The sequence below is a fragment of the Cebidichthys violaceus genome, unplaced genomic scaffold, assembly GCF_023349555.1.
Source record: "Cebidichthys violaceus isolate CVI_PGR_0920_01 unplaced genomic scaffold, fCebVio1.0.p SCAF_12, whole genome shotgun sequence".
NCBI classification, from domain to species: domain Eukaryota; kingdom Metazoa; phylum Chordata; class Actinopteri; order Perciformes; family Stichaeidae; genus Cebidichthys; species Cebidichthys violaceus.
Window position 1 is genome coordinate 1,948,530 of NW_027176285.1, and position 17,785 is coordinate 1,966,314.

A 17,785-nucleotide genomic window follows, 5' to 3' on the forward strand; every position below is an offset into this window, starting at 1 on the left:
TGATGTAACTCCTCTCTGGCGGATCGGGTCACGTCAACTTCAGGACTATCATTCTCCCTGTCGAAATCATATCAGTGATTCAAGCTTAGAAACGTAACGGCTTTGAACCGGGGCCTTCAGTATTTGGATCAAGTAGCTTGTGAAAAATAAGGGGTATGAGATGAAGTAGGCTGTTATTTATTGTGCCCGATATGCATTTATTCAACATTTAAGTAAGCATAAGTACAGATCAGGTCAGGATGTTAAAGTCCTAGGATCAGGATCAGGGCTAGATAGAGTTGATAGGGACGTTAACATTTCTTTCAATAAACTGTTCCTTTAACAGAGCAGCTGTTTAGGTATATCAAATATTAAAAGCAACTTATTAAAACATCAGCAACAATGCTATCCACTCAGGTTTTGGTGTTGAGCAAAGCCACAGCTGTTTCTGGTTGTCTTGATTCCTGAACTTTCCCTTTCTATACGCCTGGTCTGTCAGATTGCCATTGTGCCGCGGAAACAAAGAAACCAGCGAGCAAGCCGTCATTATCACTTCAGGGACCCAGAATACACAATCCCCCCCAAAGACGCTGGAAAACACAGACCTAAAAACAAAAACACCATTAGAGATGAAATAAGCGAAAAATACATCCCAGAGGGTAGAAGTGATGCTTTATATTTAGTGGAAGGGGTCTATTAACGGCTGCAGCTACCATCTCTACTTGGAGCTCAATAAGGCCATCGCCATAGGGATTTCCAATGATCAACGGCACGCAGCTGAAAATGCCATGCTTCGTTTCCTTTAATGAACTATTCGTTGTTTTCCAGGCTGCATCAAGACTCTCATTGTGACATTCTCTAAGGCTTGATCCATTTCCCTGAATTGTTTTTACATTTGTAGTCAGAGCCGGGTAAAAGGCGTCTTCAACAAATAAATAAAGAAAAGAGAGTTTCGTTTGGAGGGCAACTGTGGCTCAGAGGTAGAATAGGGTCGTCCTTCAATCAGAGGATCGGCGGTTTGATCCCCGGCTAGTCCTTGGGCAAGACCTCCAAAATTTGCTCCTGCAGCGTGTGAACGGGTGAATGATGACATGTAGTGTAGAAGCGCTCTGAGTGGTCGGAAGACCAGAAAAAACGCTCTACAAGTACAGTCCATTTACCATTTGCTGTCAATGTCAGCAGAATAAAGTAAACAATACCACATTCAAACCTATTTTAATTGCACCGGTCTAACCCATAAATCACATTTGACACACAAACAGACACACAGACACACACACACACACAGACACACACACACACACACACAGACACACACACACACACACACACACACACACACACACACACACACACACACACAGGATCATTTTTCTCAGTTTATCTACACCCACCCGATGGCAAACAATCATGCAGTATGCCAATGGGAGTCGGACTGGCCAGTGGACACACGTGAACAATAGAGACTTAGACTTAGAGGTCCTGCAAAAAGCCTTTTACCTTTTGTATCTTGTAGACTGGACACGGATTGCTGCCAAAAATAAATCTGGCTTAAATTAATGAACAGAGCAACAATGCTTCATTGTGATGTGTCATGGAAACGGACAGCAGAAAAGAAATTGGCTCTGTGAATTTGAAGAGGAGGGACATTTTTGACAACTGTCTTTGTTAATATTTAACACAAAGCTGTGAGATAACGAATACAACCATATTAAAAACCTGGGGGTCCTTGAACGTTTATTTCCTTGAATAAACCAGCATAAGACTATGGACCCTCAATTGGATATAGTAGGACTTTGTACCCAAACAATGTTTAACTGCTTACAGGCCTAATACCCTTGGTGAATATAGAGAAGTTTCCACTTTCCCAGCAGTGAAGGGAGCAGACTGCATTTACGGCGTGCCACAAAGTGTATCACCTCTCCATCATCAATGCAAGAAGTGAGCAGAGTACTATACTAGTACTATACTCGTTGTACTCTTTACTCTTTTTCTTTGTGCACCGACACGTCTCACAAGTTGCAGGTACCCTCCTGGGTGATTCTTGAAGGCGACTCATAAAGGCACAGAGCCGGTGTTTTTTTTTGCACCGCGCCTCAAAAGCCGTATCATTTTACAATTAAATGTTCAGACAAAGGCTGTGATATACAGTAGGCTTTAACATGTGAATAAGGGCAGCACTTATTTCTTTCCACCTCAAGCGCTTCATAGCAATGAACATATGATTCCGTACCGATCCCCCTCCCACATTCGACACTTTCAGCTACCTTTTTGAGGACATGTGACTCCTACCTCATCAAGCATGGAAAGTGTGCAGCTTCTAACTGAAGACCTCTCATTTCAAACCCAGACTCTCCACCATATGGGCATACTGCATGTCCAGCCTGGTAGGACAAATACCTGAATCCCTTTTGTGATGTGAAATGTGCTTCAATGAAATGCATTATTATCCTGAAGTTTATTATGATTATTTACCCTCTAAAGTTGCAATTTCTAAGATATGGCTTCATTTGCGGATTCAAATGGAAAACCTGATTTTAGTTTTGTGTCTTTCCTAACCTTTTCCACCCCTCTAGAGTTTGCAGGTCTGGAGAAGGTAATGAGTGTAAACCCTAGATGAAGGGCAACTGTCAGCTTGAGGGGTTGATAGGTGACATCAGGAGTGTAATTGGCGATGCGCGCCCCAACCTGCGAGAAAAGGAATGGAGAAGAGAAGGAAAGGAGTAAAGGTCGCGTTGAGGATTGTTGGCACAGTAACGGTATAGGGAGGTTGTGAAATAGGATAACCAGTAATGTATTGGCATGGGGGATGTCAGTGAAGATGGTTTGTAATGGCTACAAGGCTCCGTTCCATTATACATGACAGCAGCTGTCAGATAGTTAGTTAGTGCAAGTGCAGATCCGGAGATCCTCATGTCTGCAAGGCGAATACCTAGCAGTTCATTGCTGAAGACACAGGCACAAGTCTAAGAGGGATGAGACTGAGGAGTGAAAGGCAAGTGGAGCAGTTTGGAGCGCCTCCGTAGCGGGGAGAAAAATCTCAGTGGGGCAGAGTGGGCTGTTTGTGGTCCGGTGCGATAAGGATGTCCACCGAGTCGTTACTTAAAGGTTAGGAGAACACCAAGCTGCAGTTTCAGGAAAAAAAAGCATCATTTCTTGCAGCGGTCTCTAAGTGAATGATTACAGATGATAGGTTGCAGCCTTGATTACAGGGAGGAGTTGACAGAAGTTGGCAGAAAATGGGACAGTTAGTGATGACCCGGGGGAGTAAAAAAGGAAGGTCAGGGGGCAAGTGTTGACCCTGCTGGAGGAAGACAAGCTAGAGATGGGAGAGAAAGAAATCGGGGGAGATACACGATAGTTAGGGAAATGATAATGGGGCCAGAATCTGACACAATTGATCTGAGTCACTCACACTCTCAGCTTCAACCAAGCCTTTTGAATGCTGCAGAAATTCCATTTGAAATGAGTAATGAACACCACCAGAAGGCCTCAGACCATATTAGAAAATGTGTAAAATATGTTATAGATATTGTGAGTTTAAAGGCAAGGAGAGTTTATTTGTATAGCACACTTCATAAACAAAGGAAATTAAAAGAAATAAAGCATAAAAGTGCATAAAAGAATAGACAAAGTTTTAAAGGAAATGAATACGAAATAAATACAGGATCGAGACAGCTGGTACTGTGGACGATGCAAGATGCTCAATTTCCTCCACAGTGCTGTGGTCAGTAGCATCAAACCGTGTCCATTTTGCCGTATTCCTTCCCTGCGATTGAAGATGGGAATTCATTTTTTTGGCAGGACATTGACATTTTAACGGTTGAATTTCGTTACTGAAGAAGTCAACAAAATCATTCCATTTGTCAGTGATAAGGTGTTCAGATGCAAATAAGTCCCTCTCAGTTCTAAATTGTTTAACCCCAGCAAATACAATGCCATTAATGGCAATTCTGTAATTTAAATTGTTTAGAAGGTCATTCGCGGAGGGCAAGGCGAGTGTATGCAGAGATAGTGCACCAGCATCCTCACTGTGGTAACACTTTTCAACAGTCGATCTGGTGTGGACTTTTAGGAGCAAACGACAAATCAGGTAAAACACAGAATTGATTAAGATCAGTTGAGACATTAGAAAGGCCGGTTGGTGGGCCCGTCTTTGTGCTCAGTACAAATGCACAAGAAAGCGTCATTAAATAAGGCTGCAACTCCTCCTACTCTCCTTTCACCTCTGATTACATCTGTTAAATTGAAATTAGGAGGGCCTGATTTAATAAGAGCAGTTGCACTGCCACTTTCAACGAACCGGGCTTCTGTTAAAAAGATCAAATCAAGTTTAAAAGTAGTGATAAGATCGTTAATTAAAAATGATGTTTTGTTAAAGACCTAACATTAAGCAGGGCCAGTTTCAGATTATTTCTGACAGGGCTGAGGACAGATTGTACCTGACCAGGACATCATGGTTGAGGAATTTGCTGTGTGAGTTGGTTGCATCTAGTTCTACTCTACTCCTTGGCAGTAATGGCGGCTACCATAGGATCCATGCCCAACCGAGGAAACATGGAGGATACTGGGGGGAGTAGAGGTGTATGTCCTAGGCATCTTCTCTCTTGTCTGCGCCTGGCAGATTTTGCTTTGCGTTGATATGACTGGCAGTGTTTAGAGATGCGGCACTGCAACTCAGTGGTATCCAATTGCAACCCATCCAGTTCCTTTATCTGTGATCTCAGCTTGTCGGAGACAACCCGAAAGAGGAAAGGTAGGGGAGATGAGGCAAACGTTTTGGTGACCTCCGCTGGCCTCATCAGTCTAACCAGCACAGACGGGAGAGAGCTGTTTTCTCGTTCTGAACGTCGTCATTATCGTCTAGGTCGGTGTCACAGAACGCGCTTGTTTGCGGCGGAGGCAAACGACATGGCAGAGCTCTATTTTATCGAGTGAGGCAGGGAGGAGGGATTGGTTTTCAGCATGTTGACGTAGTGGCTGTGATGTTTTCTCTTGGTGGCAATGAGGCTGCTGTGAGCGAGGTTGCTTCATCTTCGGCCTTGATGGGTGTTGCAGGCTGAACCAATAATGATCCATCAGTACTTTAACTCCAACGTTTGGTTGGAGGCCAGCTGTCCTGACTAGATACCTACAGATCAATGTCATCGACGCAGTGGATCCCTTTCAGACCACAGGTTTGGCTGAGCCATGTGTTCAACGATCAAAGTCTGCCAAACCTGTTATCCCTCTTTTGACCGTTGGCAGTGGTCCACTATTAAACAACTGGGCTTCCAGTTTGCCAAGGCCATTAAAAGCTGTTCAATGAAATGATTGACCTCTGCAAACAGCATCGACTTCCACATGTAGAATAATTAGATAGCACCTTGCAAGCAGTGTGTTTTGACTTAAGGCTAACATATCTGATAGCAGCTGCTCTCACAACCAACGGTTGAAATGTCTCTTTAGATGTCCTCACCCCCCCCCCCCCCTCGCCCCCCTTTTTGCTCCATTCCTCATGCCTGTCTTACCTTTTTTTCTTTTGGCTCAAATTCTTCATAATACAGGTAGAAATCCCAGCCACCACACACACGTCTTGACTGTTTGAGTTTCAGTGAGTCTGGGAAAAGTCGCGGTGTCATTCAGAGTCGGCTGTTCATTTAAATCGTGTCAAGTTGAGTTTTTCTTAGCTGACTCACCGGCGTTGGGAGTCTGTCACGGAGGTAACAACTCGTTTCCGGTGCAGTTCTTGTTGTTTTGAGTACGGCAATCTTCTTTGGAAACGTATGGCAGTCCTGCGTTCTTCATCGATGCAGATGAGCACAGAGACATTGTGTTGTCTGAGACACTGCTGTCAGAAGTCCGGGAAGTCGCTTTTTGGGAACTAAAGGCAGTTGATAGTCGACGATTTGCAACCAGGAGTTTCAGTCATAAATTAGCATTCCATCCTACCGATGCTTTAGTTGTGACAGGAAACCACCTTACATTATAAGCTCTGCAATTGAACAAAATAGCCGCTAAATACAAACAAAGCAGAGAGCAAGAGAAAGGAGTGTTTGCACTGTAGCAGAGCTGGAAACAGTAGACCCCTTCTCCATTTTTAATCATAGCTAAAACATCAAAATATGTTTGATTTATTGTTTGACCGTCGCATCATCACCAGTACTTTGTAGAGATGTATGTTAATATAAATGTTGCTCAGGCTTTTATTTTGTACATCTACTGAGATTTGTTGACAAATCAAAAAATATAGCACTCTCCTGAGGCAGGTTTGTATAAAACCAAAGAGCCTCAACATCGCTGTGCTCCTTCTGTCGTGAAATCTCCTGCTTTAAATCTCGGCATCTATAGTGTTCCGCTGTCATCCGTGGTGCATGGTGTGTCAACGTATCCAGCACAGACGGACAATTTTTTCTTAATGCAATACAGAACTATTCAATTGTCAAGCATATATATATATATATATATGTATGTATGTATATATATATATATATATATATATATATATATATATTGGATTGGTTTAAATAACTTTAATGTACCCGAAGTGTGTATGTAGCTGTAATATCCAGGACAAAAGAAGTATTGGATCGGAACCCTGTGTGGGCAGGAACACTTGGATGGAGTGGAAAAAGAACTTCGATCTGGACCTTGCCGCTGTCTCTGAAAGGTAGAGGTAGGCAGTGTGGAACGGGCGTTAGACTTCCCGGTAACCCGGGCACATCTCCAATGCACAGGTCGTTGGCTTTGCTTTAATTAGGGTGCAAATTATATCTGAGTAGATTCATAGGTAAGCTACCGTAAGTGTGTACAAGACAAATTGCTCAGGAAATGCCACATTAACATGTAATAAGACTGAACTAAGTAATCTCTAATTAGATTGCCCTTTTAGAAAGGGGAGCGTGTCTGTGATCCTGTGCAAAACGGCTTTTTAAAGCTCTGGAGAACTTATCTGGAACCTTTTTTAACAGCTGCTTATGATACAAAACTGTTACTCAGGTATTATTATATAGTGCCTAATGATGGTGATGACATTTCTTTTACTTTATTCCTGCCTCTACTGAAAACAGCATTTGTTTTTGAATGGCTATCATTTTGACTTTGTATACATATCAGCCATTCACTGCCTCTTTACCTCCACTGATGGAATCTGAGATGACAACTTTAAGGTTGTTTGTGCTTTTAATAGTTTCTCGGAATTAAGTACACACTTTGTTGAACTTTCGTATCAGATGCCAGTTTCTTTCGCCTTTTCGCTTTTCATCTAATCGCAGTGTGGGGTGCAACAACCCCAATAAATCATTCCCAGAATGCATCATTTTTAAAACTGGCGTTACGGCCTTTGCGGTTGTATGCCTCTACCAAGCAGACATGTTGCAGTTTATATCCATGTCTGTCCAAAATGTCATCACGTCACAATTTTACCTAGCAAAATGATCCTATAATAATTCTAGAGGGCGGAGTACGACTGAACGCTGCATAAGAAATTTAAAGGCGACCAACAGAAGAATTCAACAGCCAGACCAATGACTCACACAGCAGCATGATGGAGAAGAGTCACCTCCAGCTTTAATTAGTCCAGCAGCCAATTTTAAAACAGAGATAGAAAAGGATGGACTTGACCAAATACCGACATATTAAGTCAAAAGAGTGAAGGGGTGAGACTTTCACGTCACAGTTTGTCACTCACTGTCATGGCGCTTTTAACGGTATCCAAAATGTCATATACAGAAGTTTAAGAAATGAACTATGTGTACAGATCTCCACCTAGACCTTACGAACTGTAAAGTGGACTGATTTCATGGAACGTTATAAATGAAGGGGATTGAACCATACATTATTCATGTGATTGTCTGTGGATTTTCTTGATGGTGATCAGTGGTTTTTTCTGTTGTGACTACTGCCTTTTTTTTAAAATTTGTAATATTAGCATTTGAAGTAGTATAAGAAGTCTGTGTTATGTGAAGTATGGCTCCATGAAAAATAACGATAACATAAGCAGGGTTAAGGTGTACGGGCTAACTGACATTCTTTAAATCAGTATCAACATAGTGAAACCAACCCAAAGCTCAGGTCCAGGATGAATGAATGCAATAATATTAAACAGACATGTCTCCAGAGGTATTGGTATTAGTTATCTACATCCTGTCATTTCAGGGACCAGATCAGACACACATGCCTCCTCTTAATAACATCATGCTTGGATCTGGTTTCTGAAGACAAAAAACGAAAACTAGGCTACAAACGAAACTAAACCGAAACCAAACGGCACTTTACAAAATGTTACTATACATATAATACCTCCAAATCAAACTATACAACAATACAAAATTGCTTTTAACTCTTCTCCCCTAGAATCTATTTTTGCTTGACATGTGGTACAGAGCATACAGCAACTCTTATAAAAAAGCAAGAAAGCGCAAAAAAGTACAACAAACACAACAGTAAAATATGATGAATTAATAAAGAAAAGGTAAAACAAAGTAGATGGCGCATTGAAAAGGAAACTGAACCTCAAGTAAAGACAAACAACATACATTAAAGTTAAGCAACAATATCAAGATCACATTTTCCCCTCGTGGCAAACCATGTCTCACTGTGGTCCGTTGCCTAACGCTCTCTGAGTAATGGAAATGACAGAAGCTGAGCGGACTATCCTGTTGCTATGACGAGAAGCAGTTCATCAGCAGTCCCAGTCTCTTTCCTGCACCCCCTTTTTTTTTTTTCCATTTCCCCCTCCAACCCTCATCCCCTCCTTATTCTGAAGGCATTCAGGTGAGTTTCTCTTTAGTCCATTGAAAACACCCAGCACCTCCTACGCAGTGTTCTTAATTGCATTCTCATTAAGCTTTTCCATGTAGTTCCTAAGATCCTGTGAGTCCCCAAGCTCGATGTCCGGACATACCCATTTTATCTCACTGGTCTGCACAAGTGCTAATGGGCTGAGCACAGGACATCCATTGCTGGACTTGACGTTGGAAAAGGTGGTGAACTTCACCCTCTTTCTCTTGGTGGTGGGTGAGTTGAGGGACTCGTTCCTGTGATCCCTCCCGCTCGAACTACAGCCTCCAACACCAATATTTCCACGCTGAATGCCCCCGTTCAGTAACTGACTACCCTCCTCTAGGGCACCGCTCAGCTCGTCCTGCTGCTGCTGCTGCAGACACAGCCCCTCGTCTTGGCCCAGCCAAACCCAGTCGTGGGCATGGGGCATTGCCTCCGGGGCCTCCAGGGACAGCTGCTTGCTACGGTACTTGTATGCATAGGAGATGCAGTTAATGAGAAAAACCAGGATGGCCAGGCAGAAGACTCCCAGCAGGGCGTACATACCGATCTCCAGGTCTGTCAGGCCTCGTCGGGATGGTAACAAGTCGTCATCGGTGCTGCGGCTACGAGGCAGGTCTGCCTGGTCTGGATATTCAGAGAATTCATTTGGGACCCTGGCCCCGCTGTCCGCTGATAGACGGCCTCCGTTAGGTCTCACTGGGACATGGCCCCTGATTGTCGTGGCTCCACGGTTGATTAACCCAGTTTCCACGTCAGCGATAGACCCGCCATAATACGGAGGATCAGGACGTGTTCGCCGGTCTCCCGGTTGTCGGTATTGCTCCCCTGGCTGACCAAACCTCGTCTGTATGTTTGCCATTCCAGTCGCTAAGATGGTGCGTCGTTTTCCCTTCTGGCACACCTCCGACGGGCTCATTTCAACACGCACAAGCAAACCCTGACCCTCCCCCTTGGCAACAATGATTGGCCATTTCCATGCTGCACTGCGCTGCACCGCCACCACCTGTTCATCCAAAGAGGTGGCTGTCAGGGTAAAATGGGCAGGGTTGTAGTTGTCCAGCGCCGTCATGGACCCATCACTGAACTGGAGCCAAGCGCTGATAAGCGACTCCTAAGGAAACAGACAAACAGAAATTGTTATCGTTACAATAGCAACAAAAATAACTGTGCCTCAGTGATCTGTGATCTCACTTTCAATTGATGCACAAGGATGACTGTAGGATAAAACAAAGGAACATGGGGAAAGAAAAAAGTGAGCCTTAATTACAGTAGAAAAGGCTCAATTGGAAATGAAACTATTATCCCGAAAGCCAAATATTCTTTTCTCTCCAAGGGAAGAGACAGAAGCCGTTCCCATTTGAAATTCTAATTACGAGAATAACAGAGCTGTTCAGTGGTTGTATATGCAAATCAAAGAGATGGCTTCACTATATCAAGAGTGAATTAATTATAAAAGGAAAATTGCAACACATATCGTAGACTTCATATTAGCTCTGATTCAGCCCTTAACTTGTAAGCCAAATACAATGTGGGGTGCTAATACAGTAAAGACCATCCTCTTGTGGATAGATATTATTAGATAAGATATTTGGACGCCGTGGATTAGCACCTGTTTGAGTGATTCCATGACTTCCTGCGTGGTTGCAGTGGCGACGATGGCCCTGTTGCTCCCTGGGCTGAGCTGCAGGGACAGAGCGAGTCCAGAGACCAGCTGCACCCCCAGCTCCGTCACGCTCACTTTGTCATCCAGAACCCTGACGCTCCTCTCGGCCAGGACCGATGATGTCAGAGGGGAGAGCACCTGCAACACACAGAAACACTTGCTGCTCGCGTTGGTCTATTAAGACCCAAAATGACTGTTTCTGTGACTGAAGAGGAGGAGCCAACAAACCACTGTTGTTGACAATGATGTCTCTAAAGATGATAAGATGTCCAATCCCTGAGAGCCAAAGCATGCACTCTAATTAGATTTTTTATCAAGAATTGCCTTTGTAGTTCCTTCTTCCAGTGGTCCACAACTAATGAAATGCAACCTTAGTCCAAAACTATAAATTAAGTGTTAAAGAAAAACGCAAATGTAACACAAAAATACATATATTTATACCAATGCTCAAGGAAAAGGCTGCTACTGCCAGTATGGCATCATTTGTCTGAGCTTTCAAAAACCAAATCCTGGTAGTAGTTAGTTATTCAGACAGTAGGATGACTCGGTACGGGTAACGTGATAACATGGGTGCCATGATAAGCACTTAGCTAAAGTCAGGGAACGGCCGCGGTCATGGGTAAAAGAATGGAACAAAAAAAATGCCACATCCTTTGTATGATAATCTCTAATTAGTAACCGAGACCACGTGCGTAGATGGAGAAATATTGTGACACACTGTAAACGAACGCACACTAACATAATAACGCCTCTAACCTCACATGCAAACATACAAACCCCGCCTCGCTAACACATTCTCCGCCTCCCTGAGGTGCCAGAGGCGTAAGCGTGTAAATAGTTGTGATTATTGTTATGAGTATGAGTATCCCTCCCATCCGCTCCAATTAGGGCTTCAGTCTCTCCTCCAACCGCCCCCTCATGGCCGCATTTGCCAGCCGTAATAAACTGTCAGCGCCTATCACTGCCTCATTTGTACGGACCCTTTTCCCTGTTTACCTCCCTATGGTTTACCGCTTTTCATTTTCCCTTTTGCCTCGCACGGCTAAAATCATCCTAGTCTCACAACATGGGCGTATGGTTTATTAACCTCACCTCTGAGATGAGTGCAGAGGTTAAACTGGGCAGACTGGTGATGACTTTCACTCCGATTATTAAGCGAGCACACGGATTGTCTGACAGTGTCAAGAGGTTCTGTATCATCTTCTCTTATCAGGAGACACTTCCCAACTTCATAAAGAATCTTTCCCCTCTAAAGATCTCGGGAAGCACAACCTATAACCCCTCCAGAACTCTCCACAAGAAGCCTCTTAATAACCCTAACCGAGACTATACACTAACGAATGTCCGTATCTTTATCTTTATCGTTGTGCTACTCTCCTCTCAGAGATGTCAAGGCTCCTTCCCTTGATTCCGTAGAAGTGGTCAGACCCCTTCTCCGCCCCTTCACCGGAGTGCTTTGTTCATTATTCAGAGACGTCGTCTCCCTCCTCAAACCCATTAGAGAGATAGCAGGGCCTGCCTTTGGCCTAAATCCACAGTCGTGAGATTCCCTCACCAGTAATGCCCAGATACAACCCTTCCTCACACCAAGTTACAGGTTTGCTTCATTCCACCACCAGAGAGCAATTAAAGACCCCTTCAAGGCTTCCCTCTTTTTATTCAAAGCTGTCTTCTCTTGTATTATTTCTCTCCAAATTTCAGAGGGCTTTCACTACCCGACCCCACAAAAGCCTGTGTGCACCAGGATCCAGCCTAATGCCAACCAACACTGACACTTCTACAAAGGTTACTGGCAAAATGTGTGCAAGTAGTCTATCCATAACATGTGAGGAAGAAATTGATTCATTCCTTTTCTTCTGGTACACCATTGAACTTGCAGCCCAGTATATTAATGATCACATTACCAATTCTATGGCCACTATGGAATCGTTTAATACCTCAGTGGCCTTTTGAAATCCTTGGCTTTCATTTAATTGTCAAATCCAAGTCATTTATTGTAATTCTGAGTAGTTTGATCAAAAATAAAACTCCTAATATTTTATGTATTCAAAGCCTTTGGAAATCGCTGCTGTATTACTGGTACTGGGATGATTGAGGCAGAAATCCTCATTTTTAACGAAGGAGCTCTCAAGTTCACATGATGCTTTTCACAATTCCTCAACGATAATGTATGTATGTAATACGGTTACATTAGTAGAGAGAAGGTGTACTCACAATAGTATCCAGACTGGACTTAAATGATTGGAAACTATATTAAAGACTCTATTAAAGATATTCAACAATGTACTCAATTATTTGCTTTGGAAAATGTCACACAACAGCTTGGTCTTATAAGACCTTTGAGCTATTTATTAATGGATTTACAAATGCAAATAATGCTAAATCAATTTCGGAAAAACAAGTAAAAAAAACAGTTTTTGTTCTTTCCACATTTCCTCTTATGCAATGTTTGAATACAAATATAGTCTAGGACCAAATATCAGAAAATGCAAAACAAATATTTGTTCTTGTTACAAGTCATTTGTGATTTGTGACGGTGAGATCATGGAACAGCCCCAGCCCATTCTGTGTGTTGCTAAAAGGCCAATGTTTCCCTGCGTGGATATTGCAGTATTTATAATATCCTGCCTAGAAGGAGCCAATCAAGGCAGGCGTGCAGCTGTCACTCACAAAAGAATATGGAGAAACAAAGGTCACAGGAAATGGTGATATTGAATACGGTTTTTGTTGTTTTCAGGAAAATGAGGAAACCTTTGGAATAAGGAACCCTAGTGGTTCACGGAGCTGAATTCATGCTTTGCTTTGTCTATTCCCCTCAGTGTTTACATGATTTCTCTGGATTAAAGCAAAAGCTTTGTGCTAAATCAAGAGCATGTTTTCATTCAGAGTGATTTAACCTTTCCTCCGTCCACCTGACCAGCACACCAAAGACCAAACACAGCTGACACAAGATACATTAAATATCAAATCATTTCTGCATTGAGTACAACTAACCTTTATGCTCATTACATCATTTTCATTTCAGAGGATTATCAGACTGCACAATTATTCAAAAGTGTATCAACATTGCAAATGGACTTGGATTTTCCAAAATATTTGTTAAAAGAGAAATGTGTGTCAAAATACCTCCACATCATATGCAAACTTCTCTAATATCCCAAATCCTACCTTCATTGCATTATCGCTCGAAATAATTCAATGTGTTTTTCCAAATCGTTCAGCCCCACATATTATAGGTACCAGCAATTATAATTCCCCGTGTAAGAGCTAGATTAAGCTGCTCTTCACAGAAAACAAATGAGAGGACATTATTCCTTCATTACTATGATATATCTCTCTAATGGGTTGAAATCACCGCGGCCAAAATGAAGGAATGAAGGAAAACAAAGAGGATCGGCACCGCTTTTGATAGATACTTTATCCAAAAAAGAAAGAAATCCCAGGCGTTAATGCCACAGCCCTTCTAGAAGTGCCCACATTTCTTTCAAATGCAAACTATAGCCTCAAAATGACCTGCAGCTTCAGCCCAGAAATGATTTCAGAACCGTTCTGACCCAGTCTTTTATGACGTCTTATAAGCTTTACAAATGCTTATAAGCATTTGTAAAGCTGGTCTGCGTAATTTAACCCACCCCCTGAACTAGTGCAATAATGCACACAGTACACTAGGGGAATCGGTCTGAGCTGACTGTGTCAAAATCAGCTCTGGATTAATATCTGGTGCTGAAAATGGAGCATTTAAGTCTGTTAACAAGTGTTGAAATACAGTTTGTTAAATGGCCCATAGTGCCATTCCCCCTTCATTCCACTGTATAACATCTGCACAGATCAGTAAGATGTAAATCTACCACATGATAACTTTGAAGTAAAAACGAGCAATCAAAAATTGCACACATTTTCAGTTTCCCGTTTCATCAGCGTCGGGCTTAAAACAAGTCGATCTCACACACATACATCTTTCTAGTCACTTTTCTTTCCATTTAAAGCGTGTCCAGGCCAACAGGGAAACACCACTCTATCTCACACACATGTCGCCACTCCTGCGGTGCACACAGCTGTTCTATTGATACGTAAAGAGAAGCAGATTAGGATTCCGGTCCACTGCTTCAGCAATGTGTTGTCCCGCATTGTGCTATCTTGTAAATGCCAGATTGATGTTGGTTTACGGTGTTGGCGGACACGTGTGTCATCCTAAGCAAGCACCTGGCTGTAGTATAATGTAAATAGGATTCTGAGTGTTGTGTATGAAGGAGGGGAGAGAGAGAGAGAGAGTGAGAGAGACAGATCTATCACTCTCTCTCCCTGCAGAGGTGCAAGCTTGTAGTAGATGCACCACGTTTCTCTGTTAGCTCCTGATAGGCTTAAGTATTTGTGCTATGCTGTTTTTGTAACCGCTTCTCTTTCCACAGCCAGACCTGTTGTGTCTCGCTCCACATTCTCTACAATGTGTAGCTTCCTCGCAAACCTCTTTCTTTTGGAAACTTTTTGTAGTTGTCCAGCCAAAACATGCAAACCGCTCGCCTGCTTTTATGCCTTCAGCATACGTGGGACAGCATTAGCACTTACTCAGGGAATGAACTGCCACTGAAATGGCAGGTTGTTGAGTTTCATTTCTGTGTCGGCTAAACATTCTGTTAACGTGACAGATGTGTCAGTCGCTACTGATTGGTTGGGGCAAAGAAAGTCACTCCCCCACCTAAACAAAACGGCTACATGAACATGATTTCATACCACACACACACACACACACACACACACACACACACACACACACACACACACACACACACACACACACCCATACAACCTGTAGTTTGGTGATTCCAGCGCCCACTCCAATCAGAACTTGGCCCTCCAGCAGTTGCGCAACCTTCGGGACCTCCACCCTCAGAAAGTCCTTGATCAGTTGTGTCACCTCCACCTGCCAGTCACTACCCAGCAGGAAGTTCTGCTGGCCCGTGCCGTCCTCGTCCGCGGCTCCTCTAACTTCTCCCGCGTCCGCCACAAAGTGCGTGAGGACACGGAGGGTGGTGCTCTGATACTGGGCAACGCAGCCGCTCTCCTTCCTCTCGTCTGCCGCATCGTCTTCATCCTTGTCGTCTGTGACCCTCTCATACCTGCGCGAATGAGAAAAGGAATGCAGACGAGCAGCGATAATAAAGCGTGGATCAAATGACCTCTAACGGTGAAGAGCGTGAAGGCAGATGGCTTAAGCGTGCTTCTGTTCGTGAAGTAAAAAGCAATGGAAGCTCTTTGTGTTTCGAGAAGTCCTCAGATTTTTCTTTCTCAGGTGACAAAGACACTTTGAAGGTCATCACCAGTATAATTCTATTTCTTCCTGTCACAATTCAATGTAATTCACGTTTTCCTTATCACCATTAATGCACATACAGTCAAAACCCTCTGATGTATTTACTGCAGTGCAGTCAAAGCCTCTACTGTCTGTTGTGTTGCAGGTTTTCTCGACCTCCCGAAAGTCATAGGCTCCCAGTGTTTTCAAAAAAAAATCCATTAAAAACAGCTTGCAGAGACAAACTGCTGCCTTGCTTGCTTTCTCATTTTCTTTAAAAGGGCAACTGATATTTTGCTGTATGTCTGCCATCTATTTGGCCCGCGGCAAACACTTTGCAGATACAGCCATCTCAAAAAGATATACGTTTTTGTTACAAATGAACGTTTGCGAACCCAGTCGCGGGATTTTTTTTTACACATTTGTTCCGCACTTTTCCTCCTAGTTAAGTGAAGTTTATATGGCTCTTCATCACATTAACAGGCCCACATTAGAGTGGGGAAGGTCGGACAGGAAGGACGAGGGTTGGCAATTGGAGAAATCCTGCAAAGAATTACAAAAAGAGGTCTTATAGGTCTCCACTGTGGATCTAATACAACATCCAAACCAATTCATACAAATAGACAACTTCAAAATATATCATGGTCGAAGCCATTAGGCACCTAGATGTTTGATATGAGTTTTACTTATAACATTCCAAAAGTCAATACATATCTGAAATACAAAATGAATAAAACAACTTTATACTCGGCTCCATTTGATTCTATTCTGCTTAATTTATTATATATTCTCAGCAGGTTGTCTTGCATCATGATTAACTGGAATTTAATGTACCTCCCAGAGGTTCATATTCTGCTCCCTCCCCCCCAAAAAAACAAAGATTAGAACTGCTTGTAGACACAAACTGCTCCCTCAGCTACTATAATACATCATATTAAACAACATATTGTATTTTTTTTGGTCTCCATGCAGGGCTGTGGGAGCTGCAGTGAGGGGTGAAATGTGGCCTTGGGACACGGATCCTCTCCTAAGAGTCAACCGTGTTGACGATGAAGAGAAACATTGCTACAGCTATTAGCCTCATACATCACTCGTATCCATCCGCATTCCTTCACCTCCCATCACTCTTTACCACTAGGTCTAGTTTGTTGTCCGGTGCATTACCATTGTTATCTCTCTCTCTCTCTCTCTCTCTCTCTGCACCACTGACTCTCATTCTATATTTTGTGCGTCAGTTTCTAACTTGACTTGACTTTAATCCATTTTTCAACTCTCTCCCTCACTCTCACTTTTTATTCTCTTTCACTCTCCGACTGTGCCTGCATCTCTGTCTCTAACAGTCAGCTGGCCGGGGGGAGTGACAGTGACAGTTTCCATTAGGTTTAATGAGGCATGGCCGGTCAGGCAGAGAAACGGGCTGACAGGTTAACATGCTGTGGCCCAATGGCTTGGCTTAGTTCCTGGCCTCCCTTCACCATGCCCTCACCCTTTTCCCTTATTCCACATCAGTGAGGGAGCGGCGGTCTAAACCAAGGTGACATTTCTGGCTGGCAACAGAAACATGAGGTCGGGTCACGTCTGTAGCAGTGAGTGACAGGTCAGTGAAGGTGTCGGAGTGTAATGAGGCGGCTTGCGTTTATGTGAATGTGCGCACGCGAAGTCGGAGCCCGCGCACATTCACACACTATGTCGACTTTTTGTTAAAATATGTAATTTAGTTTTTGATATTCTCTCTCTTCTCGTACAAAATATGCACAGAAACTTGACATATCCCGCGTGTTCTTCATGCAGCGATGCACTTGACAGACATGACTGATGGGATCAGGCGTGGATAGCAGGGCGTTAGAGTGCCACCCTGTGGGGTGTAGGCCAATGGGGAAAATGGCACGGAAGTGACTTTTTGGCAGGAATGTACTTTAAAAAAAAATATGTTTTCCATACAGATCTTTCATATTGTATAACTTTTAATTTTAAAACAAATTCACTTTTGATGTTAATTGGGGTCTGTAAAGTTAAAATCGTGACTTGACGTTCTCCCCCATTATTCAGTTTTTGAATGAATTACTGTGATGGGAAAAAAAAACTAT

The 17,785-nt window shown here is 43.1% G+C and overlaps 1 protein-coding gene across 1 annotated transcript in view; it reads right to left on the reverse strand.

Annotated features, from left to right (window-relative positions):
* Positions 1-7,505: 7,505 nt before the first annotated feature.
* LOC137868879 (transmembrane protein 132C-like) overlaps positions 7,506-17,785 on the reverse strand; it is a 122,761-nt gene continuing 112,481 nt past the window's right edge. The window contains 3 exon segments of the mRNA XM_068705884.1: positions 7,506-9,856; positions 10,355-10,546; positions 15,216-15,525. Coding sequence (XP_068561985.1) covers positions 8,774-9,856; positions 10,355-10,546; positions 15,216-15,525 — 1,585 coding nt within the window. The 3' untranslated portion in view covers positions 7,506-8,773.